This window comes from Rana temporaria, chromosome 6 (assembly GCF_905171775.1).
Source record: "Rana temporaria chromosome 6, aRanTem1.1, whole genome shotgun sequence".
NCBI classification, from domain to species: domain Eukaryota; kingdom Metazoa; phylum Chordata; class Amphibia; order Anura; family Ranidae; genus Rana; species Rana temporaria.
The window spans coordinates 203,815,008-203,835,442 of record NC_053494.1 but is presented as its reverse complement, the minus strand read 5'-3'; the positions used below and the strand labels follow the sequence as shown (position 1 = coordinate 203,835,442).

Sequence of the window (20,435 nt, the reverse complement as noted above, 5' to 3'; positions counted from 1 at the left end):
TGAAACGGTCCTTCAGTCCGTTTTCATCGGTTTTGACCAATCGTGTGTACACAGCCTCAGCGATTAGCGCAGCTCCGCTGTTTTTTTCATTTGTACGCTGCAAGTGCTGGGGTGAGAATTTTAACAAATTACATTTTGTTATGCTCAATGTTTTCAGCTAAAAATAATTAAAATAAATAAAAAAAATGCTACTTTCATTTAATTAGCACAGAAGAGTAATAGGGTGCAATCATTTGGGGGCAACGGAAGCGCGCCTGGCTGGGGTTTGGGAAAATGTAGCTTTCCCCCAATACACTTATTCAAACAAGTGTGGCGAGCTGACTTCAGAACATAGTGTGCTGTCTCACCCCGCCTGCTCGCAACTCACTGCCCAGAGCTGCTTAAGGCATTTCATTCAGATTTATACTCCTCACACACACACACACACACATAGACACTCTCAGCTATTACTCCCCCCCCTCCTCTCCTCCCTTGTAATATGGGGATCCCTCTCCATCCCTCAGACAGGAGATTGTCTTAGCAGTTGTTTCAATGCTCGCTGCCTGCGCTGGGAGAGAAAGCAGCAAAGAAGACAAGATTTTCATCCCTTGCACAGCTGTGCTCGCCGAGATAAGCAAAGTCACTGGAAGACGAACCTTAAAGGAGAGAAGGACCGTGCTGAATTGAACAGCGGAAAAGCCCTCCTGCTCTCCCCTGGCAGCGATTTTCCTCTAATCAGTCTTTTTTTTTTTTTTGTTCCTTGGCTTTTCTTTCAATTTTCTCTTTCGGAAAACGCAAGAGGGGGGTTGGGGGTGGGGGGGGCTGGGAAGACACGAGAAGTAAGGAATCGTAGCGAGCAAGAGTCTATTTCGTCAGCGTCTTGACACCGTCGAGGTAAAAGTGCTTTGGGACGTGCGTAGGGGGGGAACGGGGGCGAAAGGGGGTTGTTCCTGGTTCTGAAGACCCCTCCGTAGCCCTGTCTCCCTAAAAAGAAAAAAAAAAAACTTGCTTTGCCAATGCCCATCGAGATAGTCTGCAAGATCAAGTTTGCAGACGAGGATGGGAACCAGAAAGAAAAAGAGGAAGGGGAGAGGGAAAGCCTGATCGGGGATGAGGCTGCATCGGCAAACCGGGACTTGGCAGGTTTCGCCAGGACCAGCACTTTACATGGACTGCGGCATATCTTCAGGACGGGTAGGTTGGGCGTCAAGAGGAGTCTCTGGGCAGTGGTGTTTTTGGCATCTTTGGTGTTTTTCCTGTACCAGGCGGCGAAGTGTGCCTTGTATTACCTTGAACACCCCCACGTCACGTCCTTGGACGAGGAAGTGATGGGCGAGATGATCTTCCCGGCCGTCACCATCTGTAACATCAACCGGTTCAGGCACTCGGCGCTGTCGGACGCCGACATTTACCACCTGGCCAACTTAACGGGACTCCCTCCGAAGGACCGAGACGGGCACCGAGCCTCGGATTTAATGTACCCCGACCCGGACATGTTGGACATAGTCAACCGGACTGGACACCAACTGGCGGAGATGCTCAAGAGCTGCAACTTCAGCGGGGACAACTGCACCGCACGCAACTTCTCGGTGGTGAGTCTCTGGCTTCGTGCCAGCTTCTATCACTTGCAATCTGTGTGTTCCTAGCCCTACAAAGTGCCCGCTGATGGCAGGGAGAATATTCTGTCTGGGAGGGGACCTGTCACTCAGCTGTCAGTCCACAGTCCCCTACCCAAAGGTTACAATCCTCTGACAGCTGCATTGTGTCTTCAGGCGCCTCGTAACCCTCTCTCTGATAAAAAGTTACAATCCTGACACGGTATAAATCACAGCTGATTTATATTCTACAATCAATGTGAGATGTTACTTCATAGCAGCTTTTATTCATCTTTTCCCACCAGCGGCTGCATTAATCCATTTCATATCTTTTGCGGCAAAGGTAAAATACGAGAGCCGTGCAGGCGTGCATGCCTGATTAATAGAAACTCTTTAGGACGAGCTTTCCGACCCCCAACAACTGTATTTTTTCTAAAGGCATGCAATTTAAATGTAAAAAAAAAAAAAAAAAAAAAAACATTTACTATTTCTTGTATGGATTTGTTACGTTATTGCTGCAGTTGGTGGAACACCTCCATTTTTTTATACTGATCTACTCAGTTTTGATAAAATTTTAGAAGAACCGTCATACCGCTTTCTCATGATTTGGTCAACTTCCTTTATTTGATGCATATCTTTCAAGTTTAATCATTTTCAGAATATAAAATTCAGGATACTTTAAGTTCTTCCCCATCTTATCCTACCTAACCCCATACTTGACTTTTTTTTAGTGGAAGTCAATTTTGACAATGGCAGCCAATTTTCGCAAATGAGGACCTACTGCAAATATGTAGGGATGCCTTCTGTGGTAGGATTGTCAAAACGAAAGGATTCGCCCCGGGACTTTAAATGAAGTGGGTAGCGTTTCCGCCAGTAAAGATAACAGTAATTTTATAGTATATAATTTATTCAAGTAAAATTGTTACATACATAGATAACACCAACAATTGCCAATTGAAATGATACATAAACAATAAATATTAGTACATTACACAAGTATAATAGTGGACAGAGTACACGGGCATCGTACTACCCGACTAGCCTAGTTTCGCAAGATCCAGCTTGTACGATTGCAGGAGATTGCCCAGAATGCTGCAAGATATTTGTTGGTCTAATTTTGGTTACATTGTCCCATTATCACTAAACCCCCCCCCCCCCCCCCAAAAAAAACACTTTGAGCCCTGCACCATCATACCATACCCAACCCTCCATTTGACTTTTTAGGGGAAATCAATTTTGACAATTTCGGGCAATTTTCAAAAAAAAAGACATTGCAAATATGTAGGGATGCCTCAGGAAAGTGCTTATAGTTGCAGCGATTGTCCAGAATGCTGAAAGATATTGTTTGCTCTAATTTTTTGTTACATTTTACCATTGGGGGGATTTACTAAAACTGGAGAGTGCAAAGTCTAGTGCAGCTCTGCAGAAGAACCAATCAGCTTCCAGCTTTTTTTTTTGTCAAAGCCTAACTGAACAAACTGAAGTTAGATGCTGATTGGCTGCCATGTACAGCTGCACCAGATTCTGAGTGCTCAAGCTTTAGTAAATCTCCCCCCAGTACCAAAAAAAAACAACAACACTTTGAGTCCCACACCCATTTCTGCTGTTAGAAATCACGGGGGCCCCGTACAGCCTACCTGGCCGGCTGAAGAGAGCCACAGAGGGCATCCTTCTGTAATTACCCCTCCGCCTGACCACACCAATTCCCCCTGCTGTACGGGACCCCTGTGTGGCTGGGCCCTCTACAGGAGGACTGGTGCCTCAATCAGCGGCCCTGCCCACACCATCACGTCATACCCAACCCTCCATTTGACTTTTTACAGGAAGTCAACTTTGACAATTTCAGGTTCTTTTTGAGACTTACAGAGATTGTCCAGCATGCTGCAAGATATTTTTGTTCTTATTTTTTTTAGAGCTTTATTTTCTACATTGTCCCACTATCAGTAGTAATAAAATAAGACGCTTTAAGACCCACACCATCGTATGCTCACAGCCCCCAATTTTTTTTTTTTTTTCTGTTACAGCAAGCCACTTTTGCCAATTTCAACCAATTTTCAAGAAGACACTGCAAATGCATAGGAATGCCTAAGGATAGTGCCCAGGATTGCATGCTGCAAGATATTTTTGTTCTTATTTTTTCTAGAGCTTTATTTGCTACACTGTCCCATTATCAGTTGTAGTTAAAGAAGACACTTTAAGACCCACACCATCTTATGCCCACACCCCCCCACCCCAATTTTTTTTTCTTTTACAGCAAGCCACTTTTGCCAATTTCAACCAATTTTCAAGAAGACACTGCAACTGCATAGGAATGCCTAAGGATAGTGCCCAGGATTGCATGCTGCAAGATATTTTTGTTCTTATTTTTTCTAGAGCTTTATTTGCTACATTGTCCCATTATCAGTTGTAATTAAAGAAGACACTTTAAGACCCACACCATCTTATGCCCAACCCCCAAGCGCCACCCCCGCCCCCATTTGATTTTTTTTTCTTTAACTCACTGTTGACAATTTCAGACAATTTTCAAGACTTAAGAAAAGAAGACACTGCAAATGCATAGGGATGCCAAAGGATAGTGCTCACGGTTGCAGAAATTGTCCAGCACGCTGCAAGATATTTTTTGTTCTCCTTTTTTCTAGTTCTTTATTTGCTACATTGTCCAATTATCAGGTGTAACAAGAAAATAAAAAAATAAATACACGCCATCATATCATACCCAACACCTCATTTGACTTTTTAAGGGAAGTCAATTTTGACAATTTCGGGCAATTTTCAGGACTTAAAAAAGAAGACATTGTTGACAATATAAAATAGAAGACAATGTGTAGGGATGCCTAAGGAGAGTGCTTATGATTGCAGAGATTGTCCAGCATGCTGTGGGATATTTTATGTTTTCTTTCTTTTTCTAGATCTTTATTTTCTAGATTGTCCTATTATCAGTGGTAACAAAAAGAAAAAAAAACACTTTAGGTCCCCCCGTCATCTTATACCCAACCCCCCATTTTTTTTTTTTTAGGGCAATAGATTTTTTGTCAATTTTAGCCAATTTTCAGGACAAATGTGTAGAGGTGCCTTCTGTTTTTTGCTTGCAGAGATTGTCCAGCATGCTGAAAAATATTTTTTGTTCTAATTTTTTTTTTTTTGGGCTCTTTATTTGCAACATTGTCCCTCTAACAGTTGTAATATAAAAAGAAAAATCCTTTAAGTCCTTACCAACTTATCATACCTACATTGTCACTAGTAGCAAAAGAAGGACACTTTAAATGCTACATCATATTATCATACCCAACCAGGGGCGGACTGACCATTGGGACTCTCAGGCACTGCCCGAGGGCCCCATGCCACTAGGGGGCCCCATCAGGGTTGCCAGGTTCAATAAAACCAGGGACAGTATGTAAAAATCTATGTTTTTTTTACATCTGTCCCTGATATGTCCGAAACCGACATGCTTTTGATGTGAAAATCCTGAGATTTTAGCTGCCCTGCCTATGCAATGCCTCCTGGCGTAGTGGCCATCTGTAAGCCCGGGGGCCCCATAATCTTCTATTACCCGGGGGCCCCATGAGTTGTCAGTCCACCCCTGTACCCAACCCCTCTCCCCCCATTGGATTTTTTTATAGGAAGTCAGTTTTAACAATATCAGCCCAATTTTCAGGACTTAAAAAAGGAAGACTTGCTGCAAATGTATAGGGATGCCTAAGGATAGCGATTACAGTTGCAGAGATTGTCCAGCATGCTGCAGGATATTTTATGTTCTCCTTTTTTCTAGTTTTTCTAGATGTTTTTTTATTATTATTATTTTTTTGCTACGTTGTCCTATTATCAGTTGTAATAAAAAAAAAGGCATAGAAAAACAAAAAAACTGGAGAGTGCAAAATCTGATGCAGCTGTGCATAGTAGCCAATCAGCTTCTAACTTCAGCCTGTTCAGTTAGGGTCCTTTCACACGTGCGGACCGTTTTTTAAGATCAGTTTTTTATCATCAGTTGATCCGTTTTTTCATCCGTTTTTCATCAGTTGTCATCAGATGCTCATCCGCTAACGTACGCTATCCCATTGGAAAGCATTGCAGTCTGTAAACGGACGTATGAAAAAACAGACGAACGGTCCGCACGTGTGAAAGGACCCTAAAGCTTTGACAATAAAACCTGGAAGCTGATTGGCTACTATGCACACGAGCACCAGATTTTGCAGTCTCCATTTTTAGTAAATCAACCCCTTTATGTTAAGACCTGCACCATCTTTTCATATCCAACCCCATGCCCCATCCCCCATCTGACTTTTTTCTTTCTTAAGGAGACCACTTTTTCCAATTTTAGCCAATTTTTAGGACTTAAAAAGGAGAGTTATCATTAATATGTAGGAATGCCTAAAGATAGTGCTTATGGTTGCAGAGATCGTCCAGTATATTGGAAGATATATATATATATATATATATATATATATATATATATATATATATATATATATATATATATATATATATATATATATATATATATATATATATATATATATTTATCCTAATTTTTGCTAGTTCTTTATTTGCTACATTGTCCCATTATCAATGGTAAAAAAAAGGTAAGATACTTTTAGCTCTGCATCATCTTATCATACCCAACCCCCCCCCCCCCATTTGACTTGTGTAGGGGCAGTTGTTTTTGACGATTTCAGCCAAAATTCAAGACTTACTGCAAAAATATGTTCTGTGTTCAGTGGATGGAGCCTCCTATGATTGTGTAGATTTTCCAGCATGTTGAATATTTTTTATTCCTATTTTTTCTGGTTTTATAATTCCTACATTGCCCCATTATCACCAGTGACAGTCAACGTAGTTTATGGCCGCCTTCAAGTAACAAAAACTTGCCTACTGAAATTTGTATAAACAGAATCTATTGATTGCCTATTTTAAGAGAGTCTGTCATCGGAGTTTGAATATGCAGAAATGGCGGCATATTCTGTATTATTAATAAACTGTCAAACAAAAAAATCATTCTCTGTGTAAATAATCATCTGCAGCGTACATAATATCCTCAGATCCCATGTCCGATTTCTCCCATAGCGTTAAAGGTGTTGAGAGAAGATGCATTGATTTTCCACTGCCGGCTACTTGGCAATGGCAGGGTGAATTTAAATTGCAAAATGGATTTCAATATCGTCTCTTCAGCTCCATGATATTGCAATGAGTGACAGATCGACTGTAAGGTCATTTGCAAATAATGCCCTGGTCGTTTTTTTTTTTTTTCAGTGGCATGCTAGGTGTTGGTGATTCCCCTCGCATCCCCCCACCCGTTGTTCCTCTGCAAATTGGCTGTCAGTGATTTCAACTGCAAGGTGACAGGACAGGATGAATAAGCATGGAAGCCAGTCGCCCCCCCCCCCCCCAGTGGTGTTGGGAGGGGTTAATTTGTTTTGGCAATGATTAAATTAGTACAGAGAAGAAACCACAAGGCGCTCCATAGAGGAACAGCGTCCAAGAGGAAAGATAGAGAGAGAGAGAGAGAGGAAGCTAAATGTTCTAAATGTCATCAGTTCAGTCCGGGCTGAGCTGAACGAGCGATTAAGTGTTTTGCTATTGCTAAGCAGCAGACAAGGGTCACCGAGACGGCAGGGACAAAAAAAAATGTCGAATAATCCCGCGGTTGCGTTAGAAGTGGCACAGCGCCGGTCTGTGGGTCTATTTATAAGTCGCATATATATACTGGTCATTGTATCCTCCGACTATTATACACTGTATGCAAACCCATGTCTCCTCCAACATGATTACATTATTACATTTGGGTAAACCGTCCGGCGCATAGACTTTATCTTGCTTCTTATGAAGAGGACAGTTTTCAATGTTTGATTCTATTAACTTCTTTCATTAAAGTGCAAAAAAAATCACACCAGCAACTCAGCATTCCATTATCGACATGCAAAATGTATAACTAATATTTGTAAACAACAGAAATTTTCAGCCGACTGGTAAATATTGTTGACTGATTGCTGGTCATCGGACTGGTAAAAATTTTTGACTGATTGCCGGTCATCAGACTGGTAAATATCATTGACTGATTGCCGGTCAGCCGACTGGAAAACATATCATTGACTGATTGCCGGTCAGCCGACTGGAAAACATATCATTGACTGACTACCGGTCACCTGACTGGTAAATATCATTGACTGATTGGCGGTCAGCTGACTGGTAAATATTGTTGACTGATTGGCGGTCAGCTGACTGGTAAATATTGTTGACTGACTGGCGGTCAGCTGACTGGTAAATATTGTTGACTGATTGGCGGTCAGCTGACTGGTAAATATTGTTGACTGATTGGCGGTCAGCTGACTGGTAAATATCATTGACTGATTGGCGGTCAGCTGACTGGTAAATATCATTGACTGATTGGCGGTCAGCTGACTGGTAAATATCATTGACTGATTGGCGGTCAGCTGACTGGTAAATATTGTTGACTGATTGCCGGTCAGCCGACTGGAAAACATATCATTGACTGATTGCCGGTCAGCCGACTGGAAAACATATCATTGACTGACTACCGGTCACCTGACTGGTAAATATCATTGACTGATTGGCGGTCAGCTGACTGGTAAATATTGTTGACTGATTGGCGGTCAGCTGACTGGTAAATATTGTTGACTGACTGGCGGTCAGCTGACTGGTAAATATTGTTGACTGATTGGCGGTCAGCTGACTGGTAAATATTGTTGACTGATTGGCGGTCAGCTGACTGGTAAATATCATTGACTGATTGGCGGTCAGCTGACTGGTAAATATCATTGACTGATTGGCGGTCAGCTGACTGGTAAATATCATTGACTGATTGGCGGTCAGCTGACTGGTAAATATTGTTGACTGATTGGCGGTCAGCTGACTGGTAAATATTGTTGACTGATTGGCGGTCAGCTGACTGGTAAATATTGTTGACTGATTGGCGGTCAGCTGACTGGTAAATATCATTGACTGATTGGCGGTCAGCTGACTGGTAAATATCATTGACTGATTGGCGGTCAGCTGACTGGTAAATATCATTGACTGATTGGCGGTCAGCTGACTGGTAAACATTGTTGACTGATTGGCGGTCAGCTGACTGGTAAATATTGTTGACTGATTGGCGGTCAGCTGACTGTTAAATATCATTGACTGACTGCCGGTCAGCTGACTGGTAAATATCATTGAGTAATTGCTGGCCAGCCGACTGGTAAATATCGTTGACTGATTTCCGGTCAGCTGACTTCTAAAAATCGTTGACTGACTGACGGTCACCTGACTGGTAAATATCATTGACTGACTGACGGTCACCTGACTGGTAAATATCATTGACTGACTGACAGTCACCTGACTGGTAAATATCATTGACTGACTGACGGTCACCTGACTGGTAAATATCATTGACTGATTGGCGGTCAGCTGACTGCTAAAAATCGTTGACTGATTGCTGGTCAGCCAACTGTTATATATCATTGACTGATTGCCAGTCAGCCAACTGGTAAACATTGTTGACTGATTGCCTGTCAGCTGACTGATTGCTGGTCAGCTGACTGCTTAATATCGTTGACTGATTGCCGGTCAGCCGACTGCTAAATATAATTGGCTGATTTCTGGGCAGCTGACTGGTAAATGTTGTTGACTAACTGCAGGTCAACCGACTGCCAAATATCATTGACTTATTGCTGGTCAGCTGACTGGTAAATATCGTTGACTAATTGTCGGTCAGCAAACTGGTAAATATCATTGACTGATTATCTGCCAGCCGACTGGTAAATATTGTTGACTGATTGCTGGTCAGCTGACTGTCAAAAATCCCTGACTGATTGCTGGTCAGCTGACTGGTAAATATCATTGACTGACTGGCGGTCAGCTGACTGCTAAAAATCAAAGAGAGCCTGATGAAGAGGCACGCATGCCTCGAACGTGTGCACCCCCCGGTGACCTAACCTGGAAGTGACGCCTCGCTGTTTGCTCTCCACGGCTGCATTCCACCATGCCGGTCTACGGCGTCCCTGCATTTCCCTGTCATACCAGCGCTGGATTACCATCCGGGGATCCTTAGAGACGCTGTACCCTGCTCCAGTCCGTGGATCGCCCACTATACTGAGTGCCTGAGCATATGACAAACTAGCAAGATCTACACAGCGGAGCTTATTCCCCCCCGGAAACCAGTCACGGATGACACCCTATTTTCCATTGCCTGAGTACATCCCTCATAAGAATTGATGTCTATTTTGTGTCTTTTTATTAAATTTTATACTACGCTTAGAGGGCGCCGCTTTTTTGTCCCTCTGCTAAAAATCGGTGACTGATTGCTGGTAAATATCGTTGACTAATTGTCAGTTAGCTGACTGGTAAATATCATTGACTGATTGCTGGTCATCCGACTGGTAAATACCATTGACTGATTGGTGGTCAGCTGACTGGTAAATATCATTGACTGATTGCCGGTCAGCCGACTGGTAAATATCATTGATTGATTGCGGGTCAGCCGACTGGTAAATCCCATTGACTGATTGCTGGTCAATAGACTGGTAAATATCGTTGACTGATTGCTGTTCAATTGCAGTTGTCAGGGATCAGTCAACGACTATCCATCAAAGATGATCTCAAGAAATGTCTGTTCACCGAAATCTTGCTTTTGTAGTCCAAACACTTGTGTGTCTTTGAATTCTTAGCTCTGTTTTGTGCCACGGCTCACAAAAAAGATGTTATAGAACTGGAGAGAATGGGGAGATGGGCAACTAAATTGAAGATGAACTCCGGGCAGATATAACAGACACAAGATTAAAGTGGTTCTAATGGCAAAAGTTTTTTTTACCTTAATGCATTCGATATATTAGGGTAAAAAAAAAAAAGATTCTAGTTTTTAGTAGTTTCGTTAACAAAATGTTTGAATGCAACTCTGTGACACACTTCCTGTCCCTGAGGGCTACACTCACTCCTTCACTGCATCACTGGAAGGAGCTATGATTGACACGTCTACCCTTTGTTCAGCTCTATTACATGGGAGGTGATGGGGTTAGTAGTTTACACAAGGAGATAACATTGCTTGTGTTTTCAGTATAGTTTAGTTCAGCTCACAGGAAGTGACAAGGACTGGCAGGATAAATGAGTATGTTTTCTTATCCTGGAAAAAAAGGAAAACAAATGCAGCCACTATATCTATCGACCGGTAAAATGCCCTACATTATATGGTTTACTTTTTTTTAGTTTATACTCCTTTGATAAAAGGTAGTTAAATATCACCTTGTACAAATACATAAATGGTCCATATTTGTATTACACTTTCAAGTCACTGCAAAAGACAAGAGGGCACATTTTGCACCCGAAGGAAAAGATGTAACACCTTCACATATGGAAAGAGTTCTTTACTGTAAGAGCTGTGAAATGTGGACTAAACTTCCGCAGGCACCAGTTCTGAACATCCCTGGAGAGTCACTACAAAGGCATGTGTTTCTAACTGCAACCAGCTACTAATGTTTAAAAGAAATAACATAACAGTTGATAGTTAATCCAGAGAGTATCAGAGAGAATACGATGTCTTTAAAGTGTTACTAAACCCAGGACTCGGCACTCACTATATCTGATCTCCCACAGTACACCGAACATGGAAATGCAATTATTTTAGTAAATATAAACTGCTAAATACATTTTCTCATCAGCAGTGTATAGCAGTCTTGTGTCTTCTATCAGTGTCTAGTTAAAGCATGTAGGAGGAGTTTTCATTCTCCCCTTATTGTCCTATGAGGCTGCAGGACCCCTGACCCTTTGGACAGTGCTGATTGGCTCTATGTTGATCACATGCACCCTCCCACGGAGAAAAAAAAACCCTCTAGTAATACACACCAAACTGAGCATGTGCAGAGTGACTCCAGTACTCTGTATTATCTGGACATGTTTTGGAGACAGTGCAAGGAGGGGAGGATCAGAGAAAACAGAATCACACAGCCTTTATACACAATGGGGAGGATTAACCTCTTAGGTTCCACAGTGAGTATAACAAGCATGCTTTATTGCATATTCAGACTAATTTTACTGTTGTGGGTTTAGTAACACTTTAGGGATCAAAAGGATTTTTTTTTCCCCCATAAATTACACTTTAATACAAGTTTATTTTCTCCTTTCTCCTGGATCCACTGTAGATGTAGGGTTTTGAGGATAGATGTTTTTTTAATTGTTATTTTGTATAGTGTTTGGAATCAATGGACATGTATATAATTTTTCAACCATGGTAAATGCTTCAGATCTGGCAGTATATTTCAATTTTTGAATTACTGAAAAATAATGGCAATTTCCTATATCAAATTATATTATGTTTTTATTATTATTATTATTATTATTATTATTATTATTAGTAGTAGTAGTGGTAATGGTAGTAGTAGTAGTAGTAGTAGTAGTAGTAGTAGTAGTAGTAGTGTAGTAATAATAACAAATAATAATAATAATAACAATAATGTTATTATTTTTATTATTATAATAATTATATTATTATTATTATTAGTAGTAGTAGTAGCAGCAGTAGCAATAGTAGTAGCAGCAATAGTAGCAATAGTAGTAGTAGCAATAATAATAATAATAATAATAATAATAATAACAACAATACAATTCAATTATAAATAATATAATAGTAGTAGTAATAATAATAATAAAAATAATAATAATAAATAAAAAAATATATTTGTATTATTACTTTTATTATTATATTATTTGTAATTTTATGATATTGCTATTGTTATTATTATTATTATTATTATTATTATTATTATTATTATTATTATTATTATTATTAGTAGTAGTAGTAGTAGTAGCATTATTATTAATAATAACAATGATGATAATAATAATACAAAATAAAAGAGAAAAAGAAGCAATATTTGTATTATTACTTTTATTGTTATATTTATTATTTGTAATTTTATGAAATTGTTATTATTATTATTATTATTATTATTAGTAGTAGTAGTAGTAGTAGTAGTAGTAGTAGTAGTAGTAGTAGTAGTAGTAACATTCATAATAATATTAATAATAATAACAACAATAATACAATTAAATTATAAAATAATTCAAATATTACTCTATGTGTAATGTTAAGGTCAATAAACAGATTTACAAAATTAAATAATAGTAAAAACATGAATAATAATAATAATAATAATAATAGTAATAATAATAATAATAATAATAATAATAATAATAATACCTAAATTATAAATAATATAATATACAAGTGATAATCAAAAAATCAAAAAAATAATGATAATAATAATAAATATGATAATAATAATTGTAATAATAACAATAGTGATAAAATTTACTTTTTTCTGACCATAAGGGAAATGGTGTTCTTTGGTGAAATACAGCTTTTGTATGGTGTTTATGGTGTTATACTGATCCTTGGCTGGATGCTTTTATAGCCTTCGGTTTTACACACGATATTGACAAAATAGAATGGGAAGAACAATGGCAGTAAATGTGATAAGTGCTCCATTACACGAGGCTAACAGGTAATTCTTTCATTTGCTAGACTGACTCTGTGGTCACTTTAAGAGTGTTAAATGGGCAGCAGTAATGGGAAGTTGAAGGATCCCGCAGACATGCTCTCATAATTATTACTATTATACAGGATTTATGTAGCACCAACAGTTTACGCAGCGCTTTACATCTTGAGGGTAGACAGTACAAATGCAATACAAAGGAATCAGAGGGCCCGGCTCCTTAGAGCTTACAATCTAAGAGGGAGGGTCAAGAGATACACGAGGTAATAACTGTGGGGGATGTGCTGATGTAAATATGGGAGCCAGATAGGCTTCTCTGAAGAGATAAGTTTCCAGGGATCGTCTGAAAGTGGACAAAGTAGGAGTAAGTCAGACAGATTGGGGTAGAGCATTCCAGAGGATGGGAGAGGCTCTGGGAAAGTCCTGAAGGCGAACATGGGAGGAGGTGACAAGGGAGTTAGAGAGCACGAGGTCTTGGGAGGAGCGAAGAGAATAAGTTGGTTGTTTTTTTGAGATTAGGTTAGTGATGTAGTCTGGGGGAAAAAATGTGGATGACTTTGTAAGTATCTTGAATTTAATTTGTTGGTTGAGTGGCAGCAATGGAGGGATTGGCAGAAGGGTGTAGCAAACGCCAAGCTGTTTGTAAGGTGGATGAGACTGGCAGCTGCATTCATGATGGACTGAAGGGGGGGATAGCCTATTTAGAGGTAACCCAATGAGGAGGGAGTTGCAGTAGTCGAGGCGAGAGATGACCAGGGAGTGGATTAGAAGCTTTTTGGTGGCATTGGTTAGGAAGGGACGTATCTTGGAGATGTTGCAGAGGTTGAGGCGGCAAGATTTGGATAGCAATTGGATGTGGGCAGGGGTCAAGTCCTGGGGAAAAAAGTGTGGGAACTCCCACCCAAGATCCGATATGAAGGCGGGGGAAGAAATATAGTGGGCAACTGTGCGGGCAAGTGCTGCTCACTAGTACAGCATCGCGAGGAGAGGGAGGAGGAAAGAGCCCGCGGCTGTAGTGGCGTTACTAGGGTTGGTGTCACCCCCCTCCACCATTTATAGTTGCCCCTCAGTACAGACCCCCTTCACTGAATATAGACCCCCCTCCATCAGTGCAGACTCCCCACTAAGTATAAACCCCTCTCTCAATACAGACCTTCCACAGTACAGACACCCCTCCATTAGTACAGACCCCCTAGGTCAAGCCACCCCCCTCCATTAGGACAGACCCCCCACAAACCACCCTCCCTCCATTAGTACAGACCCCCCACCATTAGTACAGACCCTCCACCATTAGTACAGACCCCCCACAAACCTCCCCCCTCCATTAGTACAGACACCCCCAGGACAAACACCCCCCTCCATTATTACAGAACCCCCACAAATCACCCCCTCCATTAGTACAGACCACCCCCCACAAACCACCCCCCTCCATTAGACTAATGGAGGGGGGTGGTTTGTGGGCGGTGGTCTGTACTAATGGGAGGGTGTTTTTTGGGGGGTGGTCTGTACTAATGCAGGGGGGGTGGTTTGTGGGGGTCTTTACTAACAGACCCCCACAAACCACCCCCCTCCATTAGTACAGACCACCCCCCCAAAAACCACCCCCCTCCATTAGTACAGACCACCCCCCCACTTAGTACATACCCCCCACAAACTACCCCCCTCGGCTTAGGACAGTGTGCAGCCGCCCGGGTCTCAGAGAGGAGGAGGAGAAAAAAAGGACCGGACATCATTGCACGACAGGAGGATGGAGGGGGGACGGACTTGGGCAGGAAACAGCGGCGACGGAGACTGGCAGAGAGAGCTCCTCTGGAACTGACATGGAGAGGAGGAGGGAGGGGAGCACTCTGGTCCTTGAGCGCCCCCACCACTCAGCTGCTCGAGTCCTGCAAAGGGAAAGGCGTTCCTGCTGTGAAAAAAGTGCAAGGACGCCGTTCCCACGTGTTCCCACAGGACTCGAGCCCTGGATGTGGGGCCGAAAAGGATAGTTCAGAGTCCAGGATTACACCTTAGCCTGGGGGGACGGGTTGATAGTTGAGTTGTTGATTTTGAAATCAGGGGAAGAGGCACATGGGGGAGGAAATATCATGGCCCTCGGTTTTGGATAGATTGAGTTTGAGGAAGTGATGTGACATGCAGGCTGATATGTCTGTTAGTAAGTTGGTGATGTGTGAGGAGACAAATGGAGAGAGCTGGGGGGGTGGAGAGAAGGATTTGGGTGTCTTCAGCATAGAAACGATATTGAAAGCCATGGGAGGCAATCAACTGACCCAGGAAGGAGGTGTGGATTGAGAAAAGGAGAGGTCCAAGAACAGAATCTTGGGGAACCCCGACAGAGAAAGGACGAGGCGAGAAGGAAGTAAAGTTGTAAGTGACACTGAAGGAACGGTAATCTCTTTAGGCAAGTCTTGACCAGCTCCTGCAGTTAAGAGCCCATTCCTGCCTTCTTGTTGGCCCATAACTGTGACAAGAATCCTCATGGGCCAATGACAAAGTGAGAGAGGGGCAGAACAGAGATCCCGACCACAGGAACTAGTCATGATTTGCCTAACAGGAGAGTCTGGATCCCCCACATGGCTTCTCGCAAACAGACTTCTTATGGCTTTCTTTCTCCAATGTCTTTCTTCTTGTCACTCCTCCATAAAGGGCAGATTTTTGGAGAGCACGACTAATAGTTGCCCTGTGGACAGATTCTCCCACCTGAGCTGTGGCTCTCTGCAGCTCCTCCAGAGTTACCATGGGCCTCTTGGCTGCTTTTCTGATTAATGATCTCCTTGCCCGGCCCGGTCAGTTTAGGTGGAAGGCCATGTCTTGGTAGGTTTGCAGTTGTGCTATACTCTTTCCATTTTCGGATGATGGATTGAACAGAGCTCCATGAGATGTTCAAAGCTTGGGATATTTTTTTATAACCTAACCCTGCTTCATACTTCTCCACAACTTTATCCCTGACCTGTCTGGTGTGTCCCTTGACCTTCACGGCCTGTTTGTTCACTAATATTCTCTAACAAACCTCTGAGGGCTTCACAGAACAGCTGTATTTATACTGAGATTAAATTACACACAGATGGACTCTATTTACTAATTTGGTGACTTCTGAAGGCAATTGGTTCCACTAGATTTTAGTTATGGGTATCAGAGTAAAGGGGGCTGAATACAAATGTACCCCCCACACTTTTCACATATTTATTTGTATAAAAACATTGAAAACGATTTATAATTTTCCTTCCACTTCACAATTACGTGCCACTTTGTTATCACATAAAATCCCAATAAAACACATTTGCATTTTTGGTTGTAACATGCAAAATTTTAGGGGGTAGGAATACTTTTTCAAGGCACTGTAAATTAGTCTCCTATGCCGCGTACAGACGATCGAACACTCCGACAACAAAACCGTGGATTTTTTTCCGAGGGAATGTTGGCCCAAACTTGTCTTGCATACACACGATCGCACAAATGTTGTCAGAAATTCCAATCGCCAAGAACATGGTGACGTGCAACATGTACGACGACCTGAGAAAAATGAAGTTCAATAGCCAGTGCGGCTCTTCTGCTTGATTCCGAGCATGCGTGGAATTTTGTGCATCGGACTTGTGTAGGCACGCTCGGAATTTACGACAACAAGTTTTGTTGTCGGAAAACTTGAAAACCAGCTCTCAAATTTTTGTTGACGAAAATTCCGACAGCAAATGTCCAATGGAGCTTACACCCGGTCGGAATTTCCGACAACAAGCTCCCATCGAACAATTGTTGTCGGAAATTCCGAGCACGGCACTAGAGTGCAGAAAATTTGAAGTGCAAAAAGTTTAATTATTTGAATTCCTCAAAATATTTAACGTGCAACAGGAAGCCTTGGGCTTGCTGGGACTAGTAGTGCAACACAGCGGCGGATCATTTAGCCATAGCATGCAGGTGTGGAGCAGCTGTACTAATTTAGTGTAACAAGGATGTAATCAGAATTTCTTGTTATACTTAAAAAGGAACATTTTCTCCTTTTCAGCGATAATTTTGGGAGCACCTGATAAGCACCTTCATTTGATTGAGTTTTGTTTTGATGGAAGATTGTTAAGTTATGAAATCCATAAGTCGTCTTTTCATTTATTATTGCAAATTTGAAAAAAAAAAAAAAAAAAGGATTCATTATCTTCCCGAGCTTACAGTGGCAACGTTACCTTTCTGCTGGGACCCGTTTTTATGTAGAGGGACAGCAGTGGCGGCTGGTGCTCAAAATTTTTGGGGGGGGCGCAAACGAAAAAGAAAAAAATTGCAGCCTCACTGTGCCCATCAAATGCAGCCACTGTGCCATCAATTGTCACCACTGTGCCATGCCATCAAATGCAGCCACTGTGCCATCAATTGTCACCACTGTGCCATGCCATCAAACGCAGCCACTGTGCCATGCCATCAAACGCAGCCACTGTGCCATCAATTGTCACCACTGTGCCATGCCATCAAACGCAGCCACTGTGCCATGCCATCAAACGCAGCCACTGTGCCATCAATTGTCACCACTGTGCCATGCCATCAAACGCAGCTACTGTGCCATGCCATCAATGCAGCCACTAGCTGTGCCATCAATTGTCACCACTGTGCCATGCCATCAAACGCAGCCACTGTGCCATGCCATCAAACGCAGCCACTGTGCCATGCCATCAAACGCAGCCACTGTGCCATCAATTCGCACCACTGTGCCATGCCATCAAACGCAGCCACTGTGCCATGCCATCAAACGCAGCCACTGTGCCATCAATTGTCGCCACTGTGCCAATTGTCACCACTGTGCCCTTTAATTGTCACCACTGTGCCCTTTAATTATCGCCACTGTGCCCATTGATGTCACTGTGCCCTTTAATTGTCGCCACTGTGCCAAATTGTCCCCACTGTGCCAAGTTGTCCCCACTGTGCCAAATTGTCCCTACTGTGCCACATTGTCCCCACTGTGCCACATTGTCCCCACTGTGCCAAATTGTCGCCACTGTGCCCATTAATGCCGCTGTGCCAATTGTCCCCATTGTGTCCATTGATCTCACTGTGCCCTTCGTCGCTGCTGTGCCCTGTGAAATTCCCCTTCCCCACCCCGCCCGGCATTTACCTTTACTGGAGTCAGCCATCCACGTCCCTTGATGTCTTCTCCCGCCCTCGATGACGCTTCAGCCAATCAGGTTACCGATAGCCAGAACCGGTGAACCTGATTGGCTGAGACGCCTGTCAGTCTTATCCAAGGAACGCACCTCCAGTACGTCCCGAGGATAAGCATTTGGAAGCCGACTACAGACTGATAGGCACTTCCGTACAGCCAACCAGCTGCCGTTATTCAGGTGGCCGGCGCTCTATGTCCGGCCATCTGAATAGACCAGCGGCAGCGGCGACAATAACATAGATTCATGCAATGCAATGAATCTATGTTATTAGTCAGTGGCGGTGTGGAGCCAGAGGGGGCGGCGCTCCACCGCCATCTATGGACGAACCGCCACTGAGGGACAGAGATATCCTTATGTCTAAAATAAACCTGATACTAACCTATGATGAAAAATTGTGTAAGCAGAGAATGGTGGCGGCACTTCCAGCAAAAAATGTATTCTTTTATCGAAATCCCATTAAAAACAAGGACATAACATGACATGCAGCCAGCTAAAAAAAAAAAATTAAGCAAACGCGTTTCACACACCTGTGCTTAGTCATTTCATGTGGTGTGAAGTGGCTACCCTAAAAGTGGGCGCCACACGAGGAGAACCCAGGAAGATGACGTCTGCCCCATAAATATTCTCCTCCAGCATGCACAGCGAGGCCAAACCCTCCTGATAGGCTGCTGAGTAAGAGCACCCAATCCTTGTCTCCACTGCTGCCACCTGTCGGCCTGGGGTGAGATCAGCACGCCAGAAATTACAGAATGGACCCACAGCACAGCCAAAGCTGAGGCAGAGACCCAAATTTGGACAAATCAACATGGTCAGAGTTAACTAACTCTCTGACCCCCTCTAAATTTAACATAGCACCGGTTCTGGAAAGTAACCAAGCGCTACAAGTAAAACATTAATTTATATACTGAAAATTATCACTACACATTTTAACCCCATACTATTACCAGAATACAACAACCATGAATATTATTATAGGGGGGTATAGTTATTTTCAGGTTATTTTTTGAAAGTGAACAGCTAAAACAAACATATAAACTTAACAAACATGTTATATTTACCTCCGCTGTGCAGTTAGTTTTGCACAGAGTGGCCTCAATCCACGTCTTCTGGGGTCCCTTGGCGGCTGTCTCGGCTTCTCCCATCTTCAGATAACCCCTTCTGGGAAGCTCTCTCCCAAGGGGGTTACCTTGCGGGTGGGCTCCAGAGTCCTGCATTCGGCGTCCATAGTCGCCAATTGCAGGACTCGGCCCCGCCCCCTGGCTCCCGCGTCATTGGATTTGATGGACAGCAGCGCAAACCAATGGCTGTGCTGCTATCAATCTATCCAATGAAGAGCCGAGAAGAGCCGAGAAGCCCGGGCAACAATCGAGCGCGTTCGCGACACGGGACATCCCAGGGCTCAGGTAAGTAAAACGGGGGGGCTGGGGGGCCGGTAATCGTCATAGGATGCATTAAGGCGAAAAAACATGCACATTTACGAACCCTTTCATTTAAAAGATCCTGTTAATGTGAGTCAATGTTTTATACACATTGGCCCGGATTCAGGTAACACTTACGCTGACGTATCTTTAGATACGCCGCGTAAGTGCACAGATGCGCCGTCGTATCTATGCGCCTGATTCTTAATGCAAGATACACCTGAAATGTGGCTTCATCCGACCAATGTAAGTTTCCTACGCCGTCGGAGCCTGGGCGCATATTTACGCTGGCTGCAAGGGGCGCTTCCATTGATTTACGCGTCGAATATGCAAATGACCGAGATACGCCGATTCACGAACGTACTTGCGCCCGTCGCAGTAGTATACGCCGTTTACGTAAGGCGTACGTCCGGGGTAAAGTTATTCCACCTATAGGAGGCGCATCCCATGCAAAGGTATGGACGACGGAACAGCCGTCGTATTTTATGTCGTTTACGTAGTAGTACGTGAATGGGGCTGGGCGTAGGTTACGTTAACGTCATAGGCATTGAGCCGTCATATCTTAGGGAGTATCTTCGACATGATTCTGAGCATGCGCGCGCATGCGCCGTTTGTTCGGACCATCATTTGCATGGGATCACGGTTCATTTAAATGGATCACGCCCACCGTCCACCTACTTTGAATTAGGCGGGCTTACGCCGGATAATTTACGTTACGCTGGTGCAACGCAGGGAGCGAGTGCTTTGTGAATACTCTGCTTGCCTCTCTGGGATACTTCGGCGTAGCGCATATGAGATGCGTTACGCCGGAACAAAGAT

General features: G+C 43.0%; 1 protein-coding gene across 1 annotated transcript in view; it reads left to right on the top strand.

Moving 5' to 3' along the window:
• The first annotated feature begins 868 nt into the window (after window positions 1–868).
• ASIC4 (acid sensing ion channel subunit family member 4) overlaps window positions 869–20,435 on the top strand; it is a 396,991-nt gene continuing 377,424 nt past the window's right edge. Inside the window, exon 1 of the mRNA XM_040358122.1 lies at window positions 869–1,571. Coding sequence (XP_040214056.1) covers window positions 996–1,571 — 576 coding nt within the window. The 5' untranslated portion in view covers window positions 869–995. The remainder of the gene's footprint in view (window positions 1,572–20,435) is intronic.